The sequence below is a fragment of the Onychostruthus taczanowskii genome, unplaced genomic scaffold (genome assembly GCF_017590055.1).
Source record: "Onychostruthus taczanowskii isolate IOZ18803 unplaced genomic scaffold, ASM1759005v1 scaffold84, whole genome shotgun sequence".
In the NCBI taxonomy this organism is placed as follows: Eukaryota; Metazoa; Chordata; class Aves; order Passeriformes; family Passeridae; genus Onychostruthus; species Onychostruthus taczanowskii.
The window spans coordinates 811434-827702 of NW_024506332.1; the positions used below are offsets into that span (position 1 = coordinate 811434).

The following is a 16269-nucleotide window of genomic DNA, read 5'->3' on the forward strand; positions in this document are numbered from 1 at the left end:
GAGTTACTTTTGATTTAATCAGGATCAAACCCTCTGGGATCATTCTCGCTTCCAAACTGGACCGGGGCTCTGAAGTGGAGAAACCACAACGCTTTGCGGGGCTGCTGCTTCTTTTTCTTGATTTTTTTTTCTTTATTTAATGAATTTGGCTCGGTGTCCCAAACCGGAGCCGAAACCCGAAACCCTCCTGTTTCAGGGCTTTTGGCGCGTGCTCGGAACATCTGGCACAGCTGTTCGTGTGACCCCCGGGCAGCAGCACAGCCTCGCTGCTGTTCCCGTTCCAAAGGGAGCCGACAGCACCGGGAATGGGGCAGCTCTGCCCGAGCTGGGCTGGCAGCGCCTTCCTGGAGAGCTGGCAGACAGGGATGGGCAGGATCCAGAGGGATCCCATTTTCCCAGGGACAAAAAGTCAGGGATGGGGTAAATGCAGAAGCACAGCTTCTGGAGCCCCATGGAAAGAGCCTCCTCCCGCTTCTCTTTAAATTCTTCCTTATTTTCGATTCAGCTGCCATAAACCCTAATAACTGCCCCAAAATGGAGACTTTTGCACCTCCATTGAATGTGATTTGTGGGATTGGTTTGTCAAATGGGAATTCTGTACCTGGATGGATCCATGGGTCTATCCAAGCTGGATTTCCTTGCCTGGCACCACACAGCTGAGAGTCCTTCCCCTCCCAGAAAAGGTCCTGGGGCTGGCAGAGTGAGCCCCAAACGTGCTCATGATCCAAATAATCTCAGCTCAGATCAGCCAGAGCCGATCTCTAAACCCTTGGGTTTATTCTAAGCTGCAGGAACTTGTAACTTTTTATCTGGAAATCTTTCTGCACTCACCTTTCCCAATTTCCTTTCAGCTCTGAGGCTTAAGAGCCCTGCTGCACTTTCATCCCTGAAACACGCAGAGCTTTAAATTGTCTCTGGGATGGGGGATGATCAATCCTGCAGCGTGTTAAGCCTCATTACGTGCCCATTAGAACCGAGATTGAATCAGGCATTAGGGTGCCTCCTCCCGTTATGAAATCTGAAAAACAGGATTGAGTTTGGAGGGGGGGGGGGGGCGACGAAAACCGCGAAACACCAAAAAAATTGGGGTTTGGGGCGCAAGAAAAGGTGTGACGAGGTGATTTTCTGGGGGAATGGCGCAGGTGAGGGGAGCTAAGGAGCGGCAGGCAGGTTTGGGGCAGGGAGGGATTTGCATGTGCCTACGTGAGCGCAGGGACGAGTCCGGGGCTCGCACGTGCCGGGGCGGGAGGGAGCGCAGGGAAAGGTGAGAGCCGGGGCAGGAGCGAGGGATCCCTGCCAGCCCCATCCCCACCCCCATCCCCGACCCCTCAAAGCCGCCCCTTCCCCCTCCCGAGCCGCCCCAAGCCCGGGATCACTCTCGGACGGATGGGAGCAGCTTTCCCTACAGGGCAGGTGATTTTCTTTTGGGGTGGGGGGCGCTTTAGGACGGCGCTGTTATTTCCTCGAGCTCCACGATCCATAGGAAGCCTCCCCCCGCGCCATCCCCTCCCTTTCCCACCGCTCCTCCAAGGATGAACTTTTCGCTCATTGTTCTTTGGCAGGTACTTTTAATGGGCTGGAAAATATTCTTCCTGTGAAGTTGCAGTTTTGTGGGGCTTGAATGAGTCCAGTCCTCCCCTGGCTCTGCCCAGCGCCACCGATTGGCTCCGCAGCCCGGGGGGGACCGATAAGGGCGGCTATAAAACCCTCGCAGCTCCCGGTCCCCCAGCGAGCAGCAGCCAGAGGGGCCACCCGGATCCTCCGCACATCCCTGCGCTCATCCCCGGGCTCGCCAGGATCCTCCCTCCCTCCCTCCTTCCTTCCCTCCCTCCTGCGAGCGCGTATCCAGCTCCACGTCTTTGCTCAAGCCGGAGTGGAAGAAGGGAGGCGCACACATCCAAAGAAAAAAAAAAAAAAAAAAAAAAAAAAAAAAAAAAAAAAAAACCACCCAAAAAAAAAAAAAAAAAAAAAAAAAAAAAGAAACCCTACCCAACCCCACACTTAGCGGAAACTTGTCAAAGAATGCTCCTAAAGTCTGGTTTTCTCCTGCTGCTGCTGATCAGTGCATCCGCATCCTACGAAGCTGAGCAGAATGACTCTGTGAGCCCCAGGAAAGCGCGGGTGGCAGCCCAGAACTCAGGTAACGCCAGCGAGGAGGGCTCGGAGCCGCAGCCCCGGTGCCTTAAACTGTCTCAGATTTCTCTGCTGCTGATTTTTCTTCTTCTTTTTCATTTTTTTTCCTTTTTTTTTTTTTTTTTTTTTTTTTCCTTATAAACTTACCGGCTGGCAGCACAAATGTTCCTTGCAGGGCTGGCAGGAGCTGCTGGTGCAGAGCTGGAGCAGGAATCTCCTGTAGGAGCCGGGGCAGGGAAGCGCTGCGAGGATGCGATCCAGGCTCTCCCCTCCTCCCGCAGCTCCCCAAGGAGTTCCGTGCACTTTTATCATTTTTATTTTCCTGCTTGCATGTTTCCCTCTCCCTTCCCCGATGCAGCGCTGCTCTGGTGTTAAACCCTTGCTTTTTAGGAAGTTGATCGAATCCGCGGCGCTGGGACTGCCCCATTGTTCTGGGAACATCTGTCTGTTCAAAGAGGGGGAGCCGGAGCCGCCACTTGGAAGAATGCAGTAACCTAGAAACTGTCCCCTGCTCGCTGCGATTGTCACCAACTGATCGCTATCGGGCAGCTGCCACTGTAAAAATACATTGGTGACATTTTCCAAACTTGCTTCCACAATGGAGGAAAAAAAAATTTTTGCTTTGGCGAGCGAGCCCTGGATGTGCGGACTTTGCTGCTTAGATAACTTGGAGACATTGTCTGGAACAATGGGAATTAAAAATCCGCCTTCTACTGTACTGCAAAGATATTAACGCTCCACTTCGGAGCTCATTAACAGCTGCCTTATTTTAGATCCGCAAGGCTCTGCGGCGTTGGAGCGGGGTGTTTGCTCGATTTGCTTTTGTATTTGGTTGCTATAGAAACGTGGGGTCTCCCTCTCGCACCGTGCCTAAAACAATCCGAGCTCCGCGCACCCGGAGTCTGCTGCGAGCGAAGTTCTAATTGGAACCTGTGGAAAGCTAATTATGGGGCTGGCTTGTGCTGCGGGAGGTTATGAACCGGGGAGGGGATGAATTACCGAATATTCCTCCCTTCAGGCACGTCAGCAAGAGCGCGGAACGATCAGGGGTTAATTGGGGGAATTTTTTAATATTATTTCTTCTTTTTTTTTTTTTTTTTTTTCGGGAAAAATCCCGGTTATAAAGATTCTCTTTAGGATACAACTTAGATTTAATAAGGTGCGTTCTCTCCCAGTAAAGGCTCACTTTTCCCACACCTCAAGGCTGGATGGGGGACCCCGGCTTCGCATTTCTTCCCCAAGAATGTCTGGTAACATGAGCTGCAAAGGCAATGAACGTGCCTTGCCCAGGCGCGGGAGGGGACAGATGTTCGGCTCGCCCGGAAAGGTTAATCCCGGCTAATTTCAGGGCAATCATGTGGCAATTCTGCTGATTCACTGTTAAAATGCACTGGATCTGCTCTGAGAAAGCCGGGATGACATGGATACCCTCGTGCTCAGCCGCACCGCTGCCTCCGGGGTCTAATTATCCCCGCAGCTGCATTACCTGAACTTTCTCTGCCCAAATTTCCCTTCCCCTCCCGAATCTTCAGCAAAAATGACCTTTTTTTGGCTACACCTGAGAGCTCCCAGAGTAGGTTTAGCACCAAGCTGCTGGTTCGAGTCCTTTTGGGTGCTGAGAATTGACTCTGAAGCTAAAATCTTCTTTCTAGGTAATTCAGGCATTTTAGAAAAGCACAAATACCTGCCAATAAGCAATTTCCTGCCAACTTGTTGGCATTTGCCAACACTTCCATCTCATTTTCCGGTGGTTTTGTGACCCAAGGCTGCTCCCTAAGGAAGAGTCCTCAGCACCCAGAGCTTTCCACGGGCCCATCCTTATCCCTGCTCCTTCTGTAGAGAGAGTTGGGATAAAGATGTAAATGCCTGAAGAGAGAACTGGGTTGGGATGGACATTTGGGTCCCCATCTCAGCAAGGACTGTGAGGTGCTGCCTCTTTTAATCCGTGTGTGATCCTCAAGGGGTTTGGTAGCTGGAATTTCTGTTCCTTGGGGTCCTGGTCATATCTTCAGAGAATCCTGGAATTGTAGAATCATGGAGTTGTAGAATCATGGAATTGTAGAATTCTGGAATTGCAGAATCGTGGAATTACAGAACCATGGAATTATAAGTTATGGCATTATAGAGTTATGGAATCCTGGAATGGTTTGGGTTGGAAAGGGACCTTAAATCTCATCCTGTCCCCTGCCATGGGCAGGGACATCTTCCACTACCCCAGGGTACTCCAACCTGGCCTGAGACACTTCCAGGGATGAGGAATCCACAGTTCCTCAGGGCACCCTGTACCAGGGCCTCACTGCCCTCCAAGTAAGGATTTTCTCCCTAATATCTGACCTAAATCTCTCATCTTTTAGCTTAAAACCAATCCCAGCTGTTCTAGCAGTGTGCATATGAAAAGTTGCGCTCCCACTTTTTTATAATCTGCTTTTCTGCAGCAGAAGGGGCTCTGAGGTCTCCCTGGAGCCTTCTCTTCTCCAGCAGCAGCTCTCCCAGGCAGATTTTGGGGCATCAGAGAGGGCCTGAGCCTCGCCGTGGTGCTGGGGCAGGATTTGGCTGTGAGCCGGGCTCTCTCTCCGTGTGCTGACGTTGCCGTGTCTCTGTCCCACAGCCGAGGTGGTTCGGTGCCTGAACAGTGCCCTGCAGGTGGGCTGCGGCGCCTTCGCCTGCCTGGAGAACTCCACGTGCGACACGGACGGGATGTACGACATCTGCAAGTCCTTCCTCTACAGCGCTGCTAAATTCGACACTCAGGTACGGCCCGGCCACAAAGGGCACGGGAATCAAACCCAGCCGGGAATCAAACGTGGCCCAGAATGAATCAAACCCGGCCAAGAAAAAAACCCGGCTGAAAATAAAACCCGGCCGAGAATAACTGGGAGCCGCCTTTTCATGCCCCTGACAAGTCCTGCGGGTTCTAAAGCACGTGCTGAGCGCTCTGCTCAATGCCTGACTTAATTTAAGCTGTGCTTTGGGCAGGATTAACCCTCCCCTCCCTGCAGCCCTTCCTGCTGCTCCTCTCAGCCCCCATTTTTGGCTCCGAGCGCGTCCTCCAGGGCTCTTTTTCCACCCGCTCCCTGCTCCGTGTGAGGACTTGGCACGGAGGGTTCCGTGGGGTGGAGAGCAAGGTTTCCTCTCCAGGAGGAAATAGAAATGTTCTTCTAACAAAATAAATCTCCTGACTGTGTGACCTGGCACAGGGCTGGGCTTTGACTTGGAAGTGTTTGGGTCTGGGAGTGCACGGCCAGATTGGGGCTGCGGGGAGAATAAATGGGATCATGTTGGAGGGCTGTGCTCTGCCAAAATCCCTTTCCCTCTGTGCTTTCCTCCCAAAATTCACAGAGCCCCTTGCTCCCTGTGCTCTGGCCCCCTAGGACAGATTTAAAAGCTCGTAAAGGCTCTTGAGATCTGAACCAGAATTGTTAAACTGCTGGCATTAAATTGATGTTAAATCAATCTGTGGGGCAGAGCTGCTCCATCCCTGCTCCTGGCACTTCCAGGCTGAAGATTCCCACTGCCTAAATCCTTTGGGAATGGGAGTTCAGAGCATCCCAACTGCTGAGACTGACAGCTCTGCAGTAACTGGGAGCATTCAAGTCCCATTCTCTGCCCTGTCTGTAATTGCAGGAGGGTAATTAGCACAGCCAGGCCTGGTGGATATCCATAACACTACTCTGTCACATTCTTATTTTCTGAAAAATCCCTTTGCCCAGGATTTTTCTCCTGGGAAGCTGAGAAGCCTCAGAGAAAAAGGAAAACAATTTTATCTCATTGCTTCTCCTGTATTTTGCTGATTTGGAATGTGTTGGAGATGATTGTTTATCCAACAGGTGACTGTTTCATTGGTTTTTGCTGTGAATTGTTTTCACTCTTTGGCCAATCAGTGCTGAGCTGTGTCATGACTCTGGAGAGAGTCATGAATTTCATTATTATCTTTTTAGCATTCTGTCTGTATCCTTTCTGTATTCTTTAGTATAGTTTAGTTTAGTATTCTTTAATATAATATAATACCATAAAATATTAAATTAGCCTTCTGAGAACATGGAGTCAGATTCATCATTCCTTCCAGTGTCGGGGCATCCCACAAACACAATACTGCTCCTTCCTTTGGATTCCCTGGAGTTCAGCTGAAGGTGCCTTTCCTCCCATTGGCAGGGAAAAGCCTTCGTGAAGGAGAGCCTGAAGTGCATCGCCAACGGGGTGACCTCCAAGGTGTTCCTGGCCATCCGCAGGTGCTCCACGTTCCAGAGGATGATCTCCGAGGTGCAGGAGGAGTGCTACAGCAAGCTGGACATGTGCGGCATCGCCCGCCGCAACCCCGAGGCCATCACCGAGGTGGTGCAGCTCCCAAACCACTTCTCCAACCGGTACGGGGCCTCCTGGGACACGGGAGGGGAACGGCAGGGGCGGGGAGGAGAGGGGATGAGGTGGGGAAGGAGAGGGGATGAGGTGGGGAAGGAGAGGGGATGAGGTGGGAAGGAGAGGGGATGAGGTGGGGAAGGAGAGGGACGAGGTGGGAAGGAGAGGGACAAGGTGGGGAAGGAGAGGGACGAGGGGGGGAAGGAGAGGGACGAGGGGGGGAAGGAGAGAGGATGAGGTGGGGAAGGAGAGGGGATGAGGTGGGGGAGGAGAGGGGATGAGGTGATGAACGCCTGCAAGTCCTGGAACATCTTAGCCCAGGAAAGCTCGCTGCCTCCTCAGACCCTGCCCAGCTTCAGCAGCATTCTCCCTGCTCTTTTTGGGAAGTACATTTATTTCCCTTTCTGGGAAAATTAATTTATTTTCCTTTTTGGGAAAATACATTTGTTTTTCATTTTGGGAAATGCACATATTTCCCTTTCTGGACAAATACATTTATTTCCCTTTTTGGGGAATCTTACGATCCATCATTTTGGGGTCACACACTTGTTTTTCATTTTGGGAAATACACATATTCCCCTTTTTGGGAAAATATATTTATTTCCCTTTTTGGGAAATACATTTATTTCTCCTTTTGGGAAATACATTTAAAAGCATTTCCAGAGGAGAATCATAAAATTATCCAGACGTCCTTTGCTCCAAAACCTGGAGTTTGTTTAAATGTTAAATTTTTTTTGTTCTTTGCGTGCACTGTAATGGTCAAGGATCCCAAACAGGTTGATTAATTCGGCATGTCTGGAACCTTGAGCATTTCACAGCTGCTCAGAATGGTTTGGGTGGGAAGGGACCTTACGCCCTGTCTCATCCCAGCCCTGCCAAGGACAGGGACACTTTCCCCTGTCCCAGATTGCTCCAAGTCCTGTCCAGCCTGGCCTTCTCCATCCATTGCCACCATTCCCTTCTCCAGACTGCAGCCATCCCCTTCCTGGGGCTCATGGCACCTGGAAAATGAATCCTTGTCCTCCCCCACTGTGCCAACGCAGTGTTCCTCATCCCTGGGGACAGCCTGGGGCTCTCTGCTCTGCCCTGGGGCTGTCTCCTGTCCCTGCAGGGACGGGATTGTCACGCTGCTGCCTGGCACCTTCCCCTGCCAGGCTGCCCTGTCCCCGTCCTCCAAGGACAGGGGACACAGGGAGGCTTCAGGGCTGCTGCAGTCTGCGCAGTCACGCTGCAGGGGCAGGGATTTCTTGCTCCCAATCCTGGAACAATCAGTGCTGAGTCTTGTGATTGGGATAAAAGGGACCTTTTGGAGCGGTTGGAGTAAATAACTCTGGGACTGGAGTGCAACCGGAGCACTGGGTCATGGGCCTGGCCACGGCCAAGGCTTCAGCTCCTCTGGGGTGGCCTTGGCTGGATCCAGGAGCATCCCAAACCTCCAGACCTGTCCCAGGACAGGTGTGCAGGTGATAAATACATTTCATGTTGCATCAGCCAGCATAAATTGATTCAGAGAATCCCAGAATATCCAGAGCTGGAAGGGACCACAAGGATCATGGAGATCTATTTCCTATTAGAGAAAACTCTCTTGTAGATGGAGATGTTTTCTTGTCTATCCAGAAAATGGCAAAATTGGGAAGCAAAAATTATACTGGGGTGGAGTAAAAATGGAACTTGCTTGTCTTTCCCCCAAGCAAATTTAGTGGGGAAATTTGGAGCCTTTCAGAAGGGGTTTTCTGGAGGACTGGGACAGGAGCAGGCAGCTCTGTGGAGGCCCAGGTTGAGCTGGTGGATTGTGGAGCTCAGCAGCCCTGGGAGGGGACACGGGGACATCGGACAGCGCTGGCCATGCTCCTCTGGGCAGACCAAGCCCTGGAGCCTCTCCCTAGGCACCGGGAGCTCCTCCCCCCGCCCGAGGCAGAGGATATTGTGACACGCTGAGGAACAAAAGCAGCAGGATTTCCCAGCTGGAGGTGACGCTGAGGGCTCCCAGAGCATCCTGCTTTCCCAGCCCCTGGCCCGCAGGATCAGAATGTGCCCCTTGGCCCGGCCGCCGGGGGAAGTCCTCAAAGGTCATCACATCTTCCTGCCATTCCATCTCGGGGCAGGAGCAGCAGGGGAGGAAAATCTCTGTCACAGCCCAGCTCTGGCGGCTCTGGGAAGGTGTCCCAGCGTGGAAGCCTCAGGGCTGCATGGGCTCTGTGTCTGGCCCTGATTTAAGCCGGGTGTGTGGCTGGCTCGGCGTTGCTCGTCTCCACTTCAGAGCTCGCTCCCAGCCCTGCTGAGCCGGGCTCAGAGCGAGCCAGAGCCTGGTCCTTTTGTGCAGCTCAGACTCTGACCTCACCTGACCTCCCCTGGCTGCTCCAAAGGCCGGGGCTGACAGTTGGGAAAGGATTTTGAATGGGAACTCTCATTTCCCTCTTCCTTCCCCTCCTCCACCTGCAGGTTGTTCTCCTCTCTGCTCCTGTGGAAAAATGTCACCGTGACCTTAAAGTGCTTAAAATAAGCTCCCCGACGTCCTTTCAGGCAGAAATCCCAGCGAGTGTGGGACTGCTGCCCTTTTTCCCAACTTTGTCTCCCTGGGAAGATGTTCCCTGGCACAGGGACATGCCAGGTGCTCTCCCAGCCCTGCTCCTAGGGCTGAGGAGGAGAATTCCTTGGAGGAATTCTCTACAGAGAATGCAGAGCAGCACCCCTTCCTGGCTGTCAGCATACAAAAAGTGATCCAGACTCCCCAGGCATTCACAGAAGGCTAATTCAATTTCTTGAGAAACCCATTGCTTTTTATACTTCACTACAGGTAGACCTGATTGGTCCTTTAATTAAAACACCATCAGCTAATTAACAAGACACCAATTTATAAACAATCTTATGAGAATAACAAGAAAACAGATATTAGAAAAACACCTGCAGGTTGTTTTTAATAATTGGCTATCATTGTTTATCTCCAGCTCCCCAGAGCTTCCCAGGCCGAACCTGGGAAAACTTATCTGGCTTCTCTCTCTCTCAGGGAGCTGCCACCACTCCTGGCTGCTCCTTGGACAAGGAATTTGTGCCCAGGGCTGCTGGGAGGGGAAGATGCAGCTGGAGATGAGGCCGGGCAAGCCTGGTTTGGGGTTCTGTGTGGGCTGGAAGTGACCACGGATTGCATGTCCTAAGGATCTGTCCCTAGGGAATCAGGGATCTGCCAGGGTTGGGCTGGGCTGCTTCTCCTCCTTCTGGGCCTTGTAAGGGCTGTGCAGGGAAAGGGACGAGAGGGACAAGAGGGAATGGTGCCACAGGGATGGATCAGTCGTGGCTCTGCCAGGCCAGGCTGGGATCCCGGCAGGATCTGTTGTTGCCAACATCAATTATTTTCCTTCCCAAAGCTCCAGGAACTCCAGGTGTTTAGCAGAGAGTAAATCACACCCTTTAACCCATTCCTAATCTCTCAGCTCCTCGTTTTTACCTTCTCAATCCACCAGGATCACTCCAAACCCACTGTGCTCACCCCTCGCCTCCCAGAGCTGGAGCAGCTGCTGGTTTAGGGCAATTAAATCAGAATTTTGGCCATGGTGTTCCTTCCCTGTGCCAGGGGCACAGCACCTCCATACCCAGGGAGTTTGGGTGCAGTGACAACAAGGTTGGACTTGGCCTTGGGAGGCCTTTCCCAACCTTAAAAATTCTGCCACAGCACCGTCAGAAATCAATTCCAAACACGCTCTGGCTGAGTTAAAAATCCTGATTCCCAGGGTTTTGTCACCTGGCCGGGTGACACCATGGGCTAACGAGGTCCCTCTGCCGCAGGTATTACAACAAGCTGGTGAGGAGCCTGCTGGAGTGCGACGAGGACACGGTGAGCACCATCAAGGAGAGCCTGATGGAGAAGCTGGGGCCCAACATGGCCAGCCTGTTCCACCTGCTGCAGAGCGACCACTGCGCCCAGGGCCACCCCCGCGCCGAGCTCCTGCGCAGGAGGCTCTCGGAGCCCCAGAAGCTGAAGCTGCTCCTCAGGAACCTGCGAGGTGAGGGCTCCACGCCCGCCCACGCCAAGCGCGGCTCCGCCGAGCGCGCCTGACCGGGGCGGGGCGGGCCGAGCACGACCAAAGCTGAGGGCTCTGCTCTAGGAGTGCTGCACCCAAAGCCAGTGGACTGTAGGTGTTTTAACCCCCAGGAGCTGGGTTTAGTTCCTTAGGGCTCGTTTAGTTAGTTCGTCTTTTCTGTTCCTCTCCAACAACACTTCTGCATGGGTCTGTGTTCGGTGTCTGGCTTTCCCGCCAGCCAGACGGCTCTGTCTCTTCTCTTCCCCACAAAAAATCTGTTATCCCAAAAAAATCTTAGTCATAAGTAGATCCCTACAGTGGCCAGGCCTTCAGGCACCAAACTCCCAACGTTTGGAGGCTGAGTTTTGTCCCAAACTGTTGTGCTGACACCACCCAGGCCTGGAGATTCGGCACCAAGGGGAGGAGCCCGTCCTCTCCTGCAGGTGACGAAAGATGCACTAAAAACCCTCGCACATCCTAAAAACATCCGTGGAATTCATGTCATGAATCTGTGCTGGCCATGGACGAGCGTGGATGTCACCTTCCTGGTCCTGTAGTGTCACCCTCGGTCCTAATCCTTCCAGCAGAGTGCTGTGAACACGTTTAAGTCGGGATTTACCAAACTCCCTGCATGGTTTAGTCACCAGGACCTGGCACCACGGTGCAAAATGAGTTCAAACCACCCCACAAACCCCAAAAGCAGGAGAGGGACGTGTTCTACCATGGAAAGAGGTTGTGGCTGGAGCTGGTCAGGAGGTGCCATAATCGTGTGTTGTATTTCAAAGCTCACATCTCTGTACTGTATTTAACTGCCTGAAGCTTTAAACCAAGCCTAACAGAAACAAAGCCTGTCTTAAGATTAGAGTATTAAAGGCCTTGCTCTAACTGTGGTATAAATAGTGCTAAAATCTGTCTGTACTGTACATAAACTCCACCAGAGTCTGCTTCAAAGGAGCAGAACATAATAACTTTATTGCCTAAACTGAGTTTTGTAAGTCAGCTCTTTCATTATTATTATTATTATTATTATTATTATTATTATTATTATTACTTTCTTTTTCCTGGAAGCAGCACCTCTGTCATAGTCAGGAGTTCGCATTCCACTCTGTGGCCTTTTCAGAAAGGCAGAGGGGAAAGGTTTAGGGTGGGAATCGCAGGACCAGGAACAGCCTTTCAGAGATAAAAAGGAGGCAAAATCCATCGAAATCCAAGTTCAGGCTGCTCAGTGCTGTCCCCACAGGGCTTCCAGGAAATGCACTTAGACCCAGGGCAGAGCTGCTGGGAATTCCGGAATTGTCAGATCCTTTGGGAATGTCACAGGGCAAAACTGCCGGCAGGATTTCTGGGGAAGGCAGGGAAAATCCATAATTCTCTCAAGCTCCAGCAGGAAAGCTGAGGACACAATGAATGCTCTGGGAGCTGCCTTTCCTCCATCCTCCTCCTCCTCCTCAGCGGGCTCTGGGAAGAGGAGCAGAGCTGGAGACCCCAAAGCTGCTCCCCACCACAGCCAGGCCCTGGTGAGCCCAAAAATGCCTTTTGTGGTGTGGGATCCACCAGGCCAGTCCCAAATCCATGCCTTGGAGTCCCTGCAGAGTGGGAGACTCTGCCTCAGAGTGTTGGAGAGCTGTTAAAGGAGGGATCTCTTTTTCTTATGGAAACCTGAAGCAATATAATTTTGGGTTTTTTTTTGTGTTGTTTGGGAAACCACAAAGCCTTTAAACCAGAACTTGCTGCTAAAATATCGAAACCAGATGCAGTGGCAGCGTTTCAGATGTCGCTGTCTTCATGAAATGTAGCCCAGAAGTGCTGGCAGAGAATTGGAAGCAGCAAAAAAATATCGCTGACATCGGTGGAGGGTCGGAATTTGTAATTTTTTTTGGATACTCCAAATGGAGCCATGCAGGGCAAGGGAGATGCAAAGTTGCTCCTTCCTGAATCAGGCAGGGATTGAGAGGCCGACACAAAGAAGTTCTGAGAGGTGAAAACCAACAGCTTCTGGAATATCCTGACCCTAAAATTGGGATTATATTTAGGAATTGATCCCAGGAGTGCATCCCTGACTTCCCACCCTGCGGCTGTTGGGAGCCAGGGAATTCCACTGGGGTTTGTGCATCCAGTCTGTGCTTTTATTTGGGAATGGGTCACAAAAGGTCTTTCCCTGCCTTGGGGCAGTGGTCCCACCCCACCTGGGAGGCTCTGCTGGTGCTCCAGAGCTCCCACTGTGGGATCCCAAAGCTCCCAGGAGCTTTCCAAGGACACCTGAGCAGGGACATTCCTCACAGAAAGTGGCTTCCCCACCCACCCATTTCTCTGCAACCCCAAAAAGGCGCCTAAAGCAGATTTGGGGCCTCCCAAATCCCATCTTTTTTGGGGGTGCCATAATGAAATTTCCCTTTCCGGCAGTGATTCCAACTTTGTCTCTGAATATGGGTGGGAAGAGGAGCGGGGAGATGATTCCCCCTGGTGAGGTTTGCTGTGGTGCCCCAGGGAACTCCCCCTGTGCCATCCGTGTCCCAAAGAGCCAATTCCCCATTTCTGAGCTGCTTTGAGGTCACTTTTGTCCCTGTGCTGGAGCAGGGAGGAATTTGGGATCTCTCATCCCTTCCCTCACCTGAGCTGGGCACTCCCAGCTCTCCCTGCTCAGCAGAGGGGATTTGGGGGCTCTTCCCATCCCTTGGGGATGATGGAAATGTTTGGATTTGGGTGTGAGAGATCCCTGGGGGTGGAGAATGATCCCCACCATCAAGTCCATCAATTTCACCCTGGATTTCATCTCTGCTTCATTTTTTTGGTCTCACAAAGGGATTTTCTTCTATCGGGGCGGGGAGGGGCTTCTCTGGGAAGGTTTGCATGAGTCTCGTGGTTTGTTTGCACTTTAGACGTTTTTGTGCCATTATAAATTTGCATTATTTGTATTTATAATTTAAAGAGACCTAGAAAAGGGAAAAGGGAGAGAGTTTGGGGGTTTTGGGGGGGTTTTGGTTTTTTTGCTGAGTACTGGAATAAACAGTGAGCATATCTGGTATATGTCCTTATTTATTGTTTCCATGACATTTGTAAAGCTCCATGTGTTCATATAAAGGTTATTTGAAACATATCATAGCGAGGAAGAGAGGCAAGTTATTTTCTTTGCTTATTTTTATAATTAAAGATGCATAACGTAATGAGGCCTACGTTGGATTTTCTTCTGCAATGAAATAAAAAAGTCAAATTTAAAGGGTTTTGGTGTCTGAGTCTTTATTGGGCTGTTGATGGCAGCAGGATAAATTTTTTTATTTTTATAAAATAAAATTTTATCATTTTTTTCTTGGATTGAGCATCAGAGCCCTGCTGTCTCCTCTGGCTGTTTATGGCCTGGCCTGATAATTGCATTTTATTCACCCTACTTATTAAGGCAGAAGCACTTTTTAATGAGCGCAGCTGCAACACCCTGCAGGGAAATAAAACACCTGGACTCTGGATTTCCATGTGCATCTTATCCAGTCAGGAAATCTCAGATTTCCACTGGAACATCAAAATGCATTTAATAATCAGCAGAGAAAAAGTGGGATCTTAATTCCGACTCTGCTCCAAAAGCTGCTGCAAAGTTTAAAAAGTCATTTTCACATCACATGAGAGTGTAAGAATGAATAGTGGAATTAGAAGAGGATTAATAAAAGATTTCTTGCCCTAAAATCACAGAAAGGTTTGGATTGGAACGATCTTAAAGCTAAACTCATCCCACCTCTGCACTATTAGTGTAGTGTAAAATAATTTAAATTCTCATTATAATAATCAGTATCATTATTATCATTATCATTATTATTATTATTGCATCATTATTAATAAAATTAATTGTTTAAATTATTAAGATTACTAAAATAAGTATGACAATAAATAATTAATGATAATGAGTACTAATATATCATTGCTATAATTATTGACATTATTGGCGCCATTGGAAATTCCCTTGGACACTTCCACCTGGAGCTCCCAATCTTGACAATATTCCAGAATTTTGACAAATTTTTAAGACTTAGAAATAAAATGGACACATTTAAGTCAGTGCTGATAATGGAGGGAGCTGAATTCCCAAAAAAAGAGCAGGAGCAGAGGGGTCAGATCAACCTCAGCTCTGTGGTGGGAAAACTGTGAGGAAAATCATCCTGGAAAAGGAAATTCTGGCTCAGTGATGAAGAAAATTGTGCTAGAAAATGAAATTTATGCTTGATAATGAAGAAGAGTCCTGGAAAAGGACATTTTGGCTTGGTGACAAAGAAAAACGTCTTGGAAAATGAAATTTGTGCTTGATAACCAAGACAAAAGTCCTGGGAAAGGAAATTTCACCTTGATGACGAAGAAAAGAGTCCTGGAAAAGGAAATCTGGGCTCGGTGGTGACAGAGAGCTCGGGAAGCATTAAAATCCTGGTTGATTTTCCCCTGGAAAAAAACCCAGGAATTTGATTTGGCCAGGATCCAAAGGATTGACTGGATGTTCCTTTCTTGTCCATGGGGGTTTTTGCAGTTTTGTGACGAAACAAAGGGAAAACCAATTGAGATTTTCCCAGTCCTCACACTTCCTGACAGCTTTGGGAGGGAGGGAGGGAAGGAGGAGTGGGATCCTTGACACTTCCAAAGGGCTGGGAATGAAATTCGGGACCAGAGTTCCCTTCCTGCCTCCCAGGAACTGAGAAAAAGAAAAAGCAGGGGAAAAACACTCCCACAGAAATGAAGGACAACAAAAACTCCCACAGAAATAATGAAGGATGTTGTCTTTGCTGCCGTGATTCAGCCATTCTGAGCTGGAATACGGAAGGAGTACAAAAAATAAAAGAAGTGGAGTTGCTAAAAATAGAAATCAAAGCTCAAATCGCCAGGATCCAGAGGTGATTCCCACTGGCAGAGCTCAGATGGGTGAGGAGCAGAGGAAAAGGCAGGAGAAATGCAGAGGGATGGAGATTTGGCCAGGGAATTCTCAGGTCCCCAAGATTTTGATGTATTTTTATCCATTTCAGTGGAAAGCAGTGGCCAAAAATTAGTCTGAGGGACTGAGGGGATGATGGGGCTGGAAATCCCTGAAGACCACAGAGCCATGGAATGGGTTGGGATGGAAAGGACCAGATCTTCCAGATCCTTCAACCCATGGGATGGTGGAGTTGGGAATCCCTGAAGACCACAGAGCCATGGAATGGGTTGGGTCGGACAGGACCAGATCCTCCAGCCCATGGGATGGTGGGGCTGGAAATCCCTGAAAGCCACGGAGACATTGAATAGGTTGGGTTGGGTTGGGTTGGGTTGGGTTGGGTTGGGGGGGGTTGAGTTGGACCAGATCTTCCAACCCATGGGATGATTGTGGTTGGGAATCCCTGAAAACCACAGAGCCATGGAATGGGTTGGATTGGATGGGGTTAGATCCTCCAGCTCCAACCCATGGAATGATGGAGTTGGGAAGCCGTGAAAACCACAGAGCCATGGGTTGGGTTGGGTTGGGTTGGGTTGGGTTGGGTTGGACGGGACCAGATCCTCCAGATCCTCCAACCAAAGGGATGATGGGGCTGGAAATCCCAGAAAACCACAGAGCCATGGAATGGGTTGGATTGGATGGGGCTAGATCCTCCAGCTCCAACCCATGGGATGATGGAGTTGGGAAGCCCTGAAAACCACAGAACCATGGAATGGGTTGGGTTGGACGGGACCAGATCCTCCAGCTCCATCCCTGCTGTGTTGCCGGGTGGGTCAGAGGGAGGATTCCCTGCTTCCAGACTCCCAAAAAGTCACTTTT

The 16269-nt window shown here is 50.3% G+C and overlaps 1 protein-coding gene across 1 annotated transcript; it reads left to right on the top strand.

The window, feature by feature from the left end:
- Window positions 1-1921: 1921 nt before the first annotated feature.
- STC1 (stanniocalcin 1) lies at window positions 1922-13672 on the top strand. The gene is made up of 4 exons (XM_041424940.1): window positions 1922-2140; window positions 4742-4884; window positions 6286-6497; window positions 10273-13672. Exons 1-4 carry the CDS (start codon window positions 2023-2025, stop codon window positions 10541-10543), a joined length of 744 nt encoding a protein of 247 aa, XP_041280874.1. The 5' UTR covers window positions 1922-2022; the 3' UTR covers window positions 10544-13672.
- The last annotated feature ends 2597 nt before the right edge of the window (window positions 13673-16269 follow it).